The 9256-nt window shown below is 41.5% G+C and overlaps 1 protein-coding gene across 3 annotated transcripts in view; it reads left to right on the plus strand.

Annotated features, from left to right (window-relative positions):
• Window positions 1-9256, plus strand: part of LOC117354585 (oocyte zinc finger protein XlCOF6-like) — a 100049-nt gene that overhangs the window by 59286 nt on the left and 31507 nt on the right. For 2 of the 3 annotated variants that reach the window (XM_033932355.1, XM_033932356.1), the window contains exon 5: window positions 1454-2564. The exons of the other annotated variant lie outside the window; for it this stretch is intronic. In XM_033932355.1, coding sequence (XP_033788246.1) covers window positions 1454-2493 — 1040 coding nt within the window. In that variant the 3' untranslated portion in view covers window positions 2494-2564. Of the gene's footprint in view, window positions 1-1453; window positions 2565-9256 lie in introns of those variants that run through there. 3 annotated transcript variants of the gene reach the window in all.

Consider the following 9256-nt stretch of genomic DNA (forward strand, 5'->3'; position numbering starts at 1 on the left):
GTGATGCCTCGATTGACAGCTGCTCAGATATCCATGTTAGATAGGCCTTTACACCTGCAGGAGGTGCTGCAGGCGATACAGAAATTGAAACCTTGTACGGCACCGGGGCCGGACGGTTATTCCTCTGAGTTCTTTAAGATCTTATCTTCATCCATAGGGGGCTCTCTTTTAGATTACTACACGGCCATTCAAGAACAGGGTGCGTTCCCTCGTTATTCTAATGAAGCCCTGATTACATTAATTCCGAAACCATCTAAACCGTCAACAGACGTAGAATCATATCGACCGATATCATTACTGAATGTTGATATTAAAATATTTGCTCGTGTTTTGGCTGATCGGTTGGCTCCCCTGTTGCCTTCTATTATTGTACCTGAGCAGGTGGGTTTTGTTCGGACTCGCCATTCAGTACGTAATTTTCGCCGGGTTCTCCTCGCCTTTTTTCGCACTCAACAGACACATTATCCTGGTTTACTTGTTGGGTTAGATGCGGCGAAAGCCTTTGATAAGGTTCATTGGCATTATCTGTTTCAGGTGTTACACTATATAGGGATTCCCAACAGTTATTTTGCGTCGATACAGGCGCTTTATTCAGGACCAACTGCCTCGGTGTTGGTCAGTGGCGTGAGATCCCCCTCCTTTTCCATCGGTAGGGGGACACAACAAGGCTGTCCGCTATCCCCCCTTCTTTTTCTTTTATATCTAGATCCCTTGCTACGCACGCTCCAGAGAGATGATGAGATCACGGGTTTGCCTGAGGGTACTTCGCAGTTGCGGGTGTTAGCCTTTGCAGACGATCTTTTGCTTACTTTGGGCAACCCTCATAGCTCGTTATTTCGAGCATTAGAACTTCTGGATGAGTTTAATCTTTATTTGGGTTTGGTCCTAAATAGGCAAAAGTCTTTGGCACTTCCTACTCTAGCTGAAGTACGACAGACTTGGCCTGGAGAATTTCCTCTGCAATGGGCTTCCTCTCATTTGATTTATCTAGGGGTGGTCATTCCTCTAAATTTGGACGGGCTCTATAAAGCTAATGTCTTGCCCTTGCTCCGTCGTACTGCGGCTAAAGTACGACGAAAGTGGCAAAAGTATCCTCTCTCTCTCTCTGGCCGCATTGCTCTCTATAATATGATGATACTGCCCCAATGGCTCTATATATTGCAAATGCTTCCCATTATGTTAACTACACAACATTTATCTCAACATAGGTCTCATCTTTCTGCATACTTGTGGCAGGGTAAACGGGCTAGGATTTCTTTATCTAAGCTAATGCTACCAATCGCTCAAGGGGGGTTGGGTCTCTTGTGTGTATCTAGGTTTAACCTTGCATGTCAATTACGTCATATTCATGATTGGTTTTGTAATACTACTTGTTTTTCATTGCCTGAGATTGAATGTTTTCATTTTCAGCCTTACCATTTTAGTTATCTTCTTCATGCTCTCCATTTGCCAGATTTGCCTCTGTTACAGTCACACCCATTCTTACCTGCTATGCGCAAGGCTTGGAGGATGTTGTGTAGGATGTTGAAGATCTCTCCCTGCAGAACACCTTGCCTTCCTATAGTTGGCAATGGAGACTTTTTACCTGGCTTGGATTCTGCAGTGTTCCAGCGTTGGTCCAGTGTGGGCCTTCAATACGTGTCTCAGGCTGTGATGCGCACTGGTTTTCCTGTCTCCTTTGCTGAGCTACAGACGATGTTTTGTCTTCTGCCTGCTGATTGGTTTGCTTATCGACAACTTCAACATTATTTACAGACCTTGACTCCGGCGGTGGTGCGGGAAGATGTTCAGGACAGGTTACAGGAGGCTCTTTGCCTCACAGCTCAGGTGCCTATACCATTAAAATTCTATCATAAGTTGTTGCAAGAACTCTCCGGCGAATTGGACTTTCTCACCTTGGCCCAGAAGTGGTCGACTGATCTCCAGATACCTATTTTGGATGACATGATTTGTAAGGGTATCCGTCTGGGGATTGCTTCTACCCAGTCCTCTATGGAAAGGGAGCAAAACTACAAGTTTTGGTTACGTGCTTTCTACCCACCCAAGAGAGCTCATGTGATGGGGATCAGTACGGGACATTGCTGTGGTAAATGTGCACACCCTATGGCATCTTTTGGACACATGTTTTGGACTTGTCCCTTGGTGTCTTCCTCTTGGATACAATTGGTGTCCTCTGTGAGACGGCTTTGGAGTTGTTCTTGGAGGTTGCATCCAAGCTTTCTCTTCACTTTACAGATTCGTTTTCACCCACCTAGACCAGGCTGTGCGGCCTCCCTTCGGAAAACTGTGTTGCTGGGGCAGAAATGTATCTTATTACAGTGGCTCTCGCCACAGCCCCCCTCTATCCCCCAGTGGAGAGCATTAATGTTACAGCAAATGTTACTGGAACACAAAGATATTGTGGACATGTCTGCTAAAGCGGACCGGTTGTTCTGTCAATGTTGGCAACCTTTTAGTTTAACCTTTACTCCTTATGTTCAAAGTCAAATTTGAAATATTTAGTTTGTTTACTCCTTGCTTTTTCTTTGTTATTCATTTTGAATTGATTGCCGCTGCTGCTGCCCGGGTGGGGTGGGTGGTGGGAGGGGGGGGGTTGGGAGGGTAGGGGATTGGAGTTGAATTCTGTTTAAAACTCTGTTTTCTATTGTGTTTTGTATTGCTATTTGTGGTGTTTAATAAAAATGATTTAAATATAAAATATATTATCAGTGGTATTATACCCCTGAGCGTCTTTTTTCCATTTATGTGGGTTCTAATCGTTGTTGGCGAAACTGTGGGGGAGGGGGGAGATTTTATACATATCTAGTGGACCTGTTCTGGAGTGCGACCTTATTGGCAACGTGTGGGTTGCTTTTTAGTTCAGATTTTTCATAAGCATTGTTGCCTGTTGCTAGAACGTTGTTTACTTAATGTGGGAGTTCCTGGTTTGTCAACTCCTGAACAGAAATTGGCAGCCTTTGTTTTTACAACTGCCAGACTTGCTTTGGCGCAGTGTTGGCGTACTCCTAGGTTGACTCCTCTTCCAAAGGTTTATTCTCGTTTGGATTAATGTCCCACCTTACTGCATTGAAGCATAATATACTCTTAGCTTATCATAAGATTTGGGACTCATATCTCCAATGGCGGCAACACTCTACCTAGTTTTGCTTTGTGATATCGGGTTTTGGAGGGAGATGGGGAAGTTCTGTATCTTTCATTGATTTGATTTTTGCATTTTGTATTGCCTTTGATTGTGTTCTGTTGTGAAAATTTCCTAAATAAAGTTATGAAAAAAACAAAATAAAAGCTTCACTCAACATTCACATCTAAAAGGACACCAGAGGATCCGCACAGGAGACAAACCATTTACATGTACTGAGTGTAATAAAAGCTTCACTCAGCATTCATCTCTAAAAGGACACCAGAGGATCCACACAGGAGACAAACCATTTACATGTACTGAGTGTAATAAAAGCTTCACTCAGGATTCACATATAAAAGGACACCAAAGGATCCACACAGGATAGAAAACATTTACATGTACTGAGTGAAATAAAAGCTTCACTCATTTTCAAATCTAAAAAAACCCCAGCGGATCCATAGAAGAGACTAATCAAATACCTGTACTGAGTGTAATAGAAGCTTAAATCAACATTCAATCTAAAAATTTACTTCATGGAATAAGCCAGTGGCTGTGAATCAACAGGTTCTTTCTGCACTCTCAAATAGCTTTGGTATTGTAGACTCGCTCTTGTCTGTGCTGCCTTAAATCCATAAATTGCGTCTGGATGTCACAGGAGGTTGTTGTAATAGCGGATAGCGTAACTGGTTTTTAGAAAGGGTTGGACAATTTCCTGGAGGGGGAAGCCACTGGTTGCCCTGAATCAGTAACATGGAATGTTGCTACGCCTTGGTTTTTGGCCAGGTACTAGGGACCTGGATTGGCCACAATGAGAATGGGCTACTGGGCTTGATGGACCATTGGTCTGGCCCAGTAAGGCTATTCATATGCTCTTATTCTTTGTTTTATGCTATGTACATGCTACAATCTTGGCACCAGGGACTTTCTCTGCATCAGATTTACCTATAAAGCACTGAATTCCTCATTTGCCTTCTGTCTCTCATCACTGAGAACATAATTCATCTATCTGCCACATGATAGTGAATTTCTGATTGGCTCTACCAATGTCAGTGTGCTATAAGTCCTCCAAGCAGAGAGGCAGTTTAAAGTGTGCAGAGATTTGCATACAAGCTGCTTGACCAATTGAGTTTTGTAGTTGGTCAGGGCTTGGTTGAGTAATGTTAACTATTTGATGGAAAAAAATTGATCACTCTGTAGCATGATATATTAATTGTGCTGGAGTTTCAATATGTAACTGTTCTTCCCAAGGTAGTATATATTCAACCACCCAAATATGCCCTCATGCATAAATATTTCAATCACTGCTCTTCAGGATCCTCAGCGGTACCACTTGGGGCTTAATACCAATGCTCAATGCTCAATACCAATGCTCTATAGGCAGAGTGGTCGTGTTTGCTGGCGTTTTAATATATGGGGATTATCCTTGATAAAGCTAGTTCATAGCGAAACATGTCGGTATGACAATCCCTGGGCCAGAGACCACATGACAAAAGCTAAGTATAGCTTTTTAAAAATATTGAAATAAATATATATAAAAATTATAAAAACAAAAGTATAAAAGTAAAAAAGTGATTGAATTAAGTTAAGATAGGACCCGATGAAGACTTTGACACGTAAAGCTTGGGGCAATGAGATGGTATTGAGCCCCAAGTGGTGCCGCTGAGGATCCTGAAGAGCAGTGATTGAAATATTTATGCATGAGGGCATATCAGGGTGGTTGAATATATGCTACCTTGGGAAGAACGGTTATTGATTTGAGACCCTTGTGGAATGTGTTAGTTGTGTTATAGTATGGAGTTTCAATATGTAGCATGATATGATTTTTAGAATTCTGCTTGGAGTTAAAATATGTTGCAGGATGTATTTAGTTTTGTTGGAGGTAAAATAAAGCTTGCTGGAATTATTGCCTAACCCAAGACAGGATGTGATTTTAAATTATGGATTTATAGTAAAGTGAATTTCTATTTGAATTTAAGTTAAATGAGTAATTTTGAAAGTGAATTCTAACTTGGAAAGACTGAGCCAGCTGTTCAGAATGTGTTAAGTACACCTATTCAAATAAGACAAAGACATGGCCAGGGTGGATACCAGAGCTGAACAGAACTTTATCAGTGGAACAGGATGTAGGCTAGTATCTCTTCACACCAAATTCATCTCTGGATTACCCCAGTCTGCAAGAACAATAGAATCGCATCAGATCCTCCATTTTAAGCCACTCAGAAACTCTTCACACCACATTCGGCCAGGACAGTAACAATACTCTATATTGGAACACCTTTTTAAGTCACTCAAAGAAGATTCAATCAGATGACATCATCTGCCTTGAAATAGAAGGAATTGAAAGACTGCTCTATGATTAGATGTGATGCCAGCCTCAGGGACTGCTCTCCAGCCTCAGAGATGGGACAATTGCTATGCATCATGGGTCCAGCTTTCAACCCAGACACATCTATAAAGCCAGACACATGTCCCGCCCTCTCTCTCTTTTGCTCTTCCTTGGATCACAGGCCTGGATCAAGTTGCAACATTTCTCTCTCTCTCTCTGCAACCTTGTGCTTAGCTCTTCAATTAGGCCATTTGGTCTTCTAAGGACTTTTTAACCAGTATTTGTGAGTAAATTTAATTTGACCTTAGCAAAATTTTGTCTAGTGTAGCCTATTATCTTTACTTAACGATCCTACTTGCTTTACTTGCTTGATTTTAATGTTTTTATCATTAATTCTGCTCTAAAAGTAATAAAGTTTCAGTTTGCTTATAAAAATGTTCTGAGTCTTACTTCTTGATATTACAGAGCTAAGTTTTAATCAAGTGAGCTATATTTCTCTCTCTTTGCGAGTGATATAGCTTCTTGGTGGGGTTCCATCCATTTAATAATAATTTTGTAACAACTCCATCTGAGTTAATGCTCTTTTAGTCTGGACTCTTTTTAACCTGCTTTCCATTACAAATGGCGACAACCCCTCTATTTCAACAGCCTCAAAACTAGCTAACTATTTTAAAACAATGATTCAATCCACACAAGACCACCAACTCCACTAGACCCACTGCAACAAAACTACCTATGGAAATACCAACAGATAGATCTGGGAATGCGTTTGAAGAGATTAAATTCAAAAACACAAAACGGCTTCGCCTAAAATACCCCAGTAGTCCTAAAAAGGACAATTATGTTCCATATGCATCATTAAATAATCAAGTTTTACATTTTGACTTGAAGTGATTTAATGTTGATTCAAGAAGCTGTCGTGAAGTCAACTACATAAGCAGCTCCTCACTGGCCTTGACCATGGGAGCTACATGCGGGGTGGATGATGTTGTGTGGACCACTGAGACAAAAGAGTCTCCTGTAGGGGCTGTATATGTTCCCTGGCCCAGGGCACAACCTCCAGGGAAGGAGAAAAATGTTACCTGCATAGGAAAAAATGTGGACCTGTGGGAAGGACAACTGCTTACCCAAGGTGCTTATATATACATTAAATAAGGATGGTGAAAGTGGAGAGCCTTGTGGAACCCTGCAAAAGGCTTTTCACGTTATGAACTTCCTACGATCCTTTCTCACTTCATATATTCTCTTGCCTAAGAATTCTGTGAACCATTTCATTATTATTTCATACGCACTTAGCTCTTCCAATTTTAGATGTAATGTGGTCAACTGCACTGAAAGTGGCTGAGATATCAAACTGCAACAACGGCTTGCTTGCCTTTGCTTAGATAGGACTTTGCCTTAGATGTTAATTCTAGGAGTAGGGATTCAGTGCTGTGCATTGACCTGAAGCTATATTGTGAGTTATGGAATCCATTAACAAGGTTTAGAAATTTAGGTAGTTGCGTATTGATGCAGAAGTCCACCATTTTAGCAAGCCACGGTATACCTCCTACCAGCCTAAAGTTTTCTACCATGGTTAGGTCCAGACCCATGGCTTTGGGTATGGAGGTCAGTGAGCTGGCCGATAAACGTTGGATAGATCCCTTTTGCCAGGGAGATGTTGACGAGGTCTGTCAGCCAAAACAAAAACTTGGCAGGTGCTCGATCCAGCATGCTAGCAGGACAGATATCAAAATGGCAATGATTTTTTTTTTTTTAGAGCCTTTTCAGTAAGCTAGAGGTCTCATTTGTTCTAATAGTGGAAAACTGTTTCTAGGGTAGCAAGCCACGGTATACCTCCTACCAGCCTAAAGTTTTCTATCATGGTTAGGTCCAGACCCATGGCTTTGGGTATGGAGGTCAGTGAGCTGGCTGATAAACGTTGGATAGATCCCTTTTGCCAGGGAGATGTTGACGAGGTCTGTCAGCCAAAACAAAAACTTGGCAGGTGCTCGATCCAGCATGCTAGCAGGACAGATATCAAAATGGCAATGATTTTTTTTTTTTTTAGAGCCTTTTCAGTAAGCTAGAGGTCTCATTTGTTCTAATAGTGGAAAACTGTTTCTAGCACCTATCTGTAGGTATTCCTTCTCTCTCATCGACATGTACAGTACTCATCTCTATGCAATCTTCTAATGTATGGGTAAATGATTCCCTTTTGTTCCTGATCTTGCCCTGGAAATGGCTGGCTAGGCTGTCTTCATTAGGGTGTTGTGAGGAGGAGTCTGGTAATATCTCTAGTGAATATTAGAGTATTAAAGATCCTGAAAATAAATTTGGATGAGTTTCTTGACTGATTTAATCAAGCTACTATCAGTTTGTATTCTTTTATAGCTCTTCTCCAATTGACATAATGTTCTTCTTTTTTTTCCTCCAGGCCCACTCTAGTCATCTTATTCCTATCTGTAGGGCTAATGGTCTGTGAACCAGGGATTATTTTTCTGTTTCACTTTTGTAAGTTTAGTTGGTGCTATCCTGTCTAGGACTGATGTAGTGAGATACGGCCAGGAGGTTATGGTCTGATCTTTATCATAATTCATGGGTTTTAGCTGGTCCATAACTTCATTTCAGAACATCTCTACTGATATCTTACTCCACAGTTCCCTTTATACCCCTTCTGTGGTTGCTTGCTATTACTTAAGATCAGGGCCTTAGTACAGACTGAACATGCATTAAAATAAATACAGGAAGCAAAAAAACAAAATGGAGAGGAGGCCTACTAAACACGAGATCAATGAACAAGAAGGGGATTCAGATTGCAGACCTAATAGAAGAACACAAACTGTACTTCCTAATGATAACAGAATTTTGGCTCACAGAGAACAGTGGGGTCATCATAAGCGAAGCGTGCCTACCAGACTACTGCATCATGCTCCAACATATAATAGGTAAGAGAGAAGGGGGTGTAGCAGTCGTACACAAATCAAATTCCAGCAAATGAAAACAACCCAACCAATAGGAGCAGAATGTTACTTCTTAAAGTAGGAAACGCAAACACGATGAGCATAATGGTGTTATACGTCATTCCTGACCTAGGCAGAGATGTTTGCCAGATCCAGTGGCTTACAAGATTTTCTCCATTGTGTGATTCTTCTGGGGAAAAAATGTATCCTGCAATGTTGGTTGGCACCAACTGCGCCTACCTTACCACAGTGGCATTCCCTGACGATTACACAAGCTTCATTCGAATGAAAAACAATTAAGGATATGGATTCCAAACTGGGACAGTGGTTCACCACTATATGGGAACCTTATTGGACTGGCTTGCAGTCACTTATTGAATGGCTGATTCTTTTCTATTTTCCTTAGAGTTTGCTACCATATATAATTGTTATCCATCTGGCAGAAACAGAGGGGGAGGGGAGGGGAGTGGAGGGAAGTTGGGAATGAGGCAGGGAGCATTTTTCAAATATGGTGACCTGATACCTTTTCCACCTTTATTGTTATTGGTCTTGTATCAACCTATGTTCTTGATATCTTTGCAATATTGCTGACTATTGTTTTGCTTTGTCACTGGTCGAAAATGAATAAAGATGATTACAAAAAAACACAACACAGAGGACATCAATAGTTGGCTCAAAGCATGGTGCCATCAAGGCTTTGGGTACATAGGAGGATGGGGAAATTCATGGAAACAGGAAGTTCCATCAGAGGAGAAGTTTAGGTGCAGCTACACGTGCAACTTGTGAAAAGGCTCAAGCCGCTTGGAGGGAGAAAACTGAAAATACCAGCGAAGGTGAGGGGATGGGAGGGAATGAGAGATGCCCTAA

Source organism: Geotrypetes seraphini, chromosome 2 (assembly GCF_902459505.1).
Source record: "Geotrypetes seraphini chromosome 2, aGeoSer1.1, whole genome shotgun sequence".
NCBI lineage: Eukaryota > Metazoa > Chordata > Amphibia > Gymnophiona > Dermophiidae > Geotrypetes > Geotrypetes seraphini.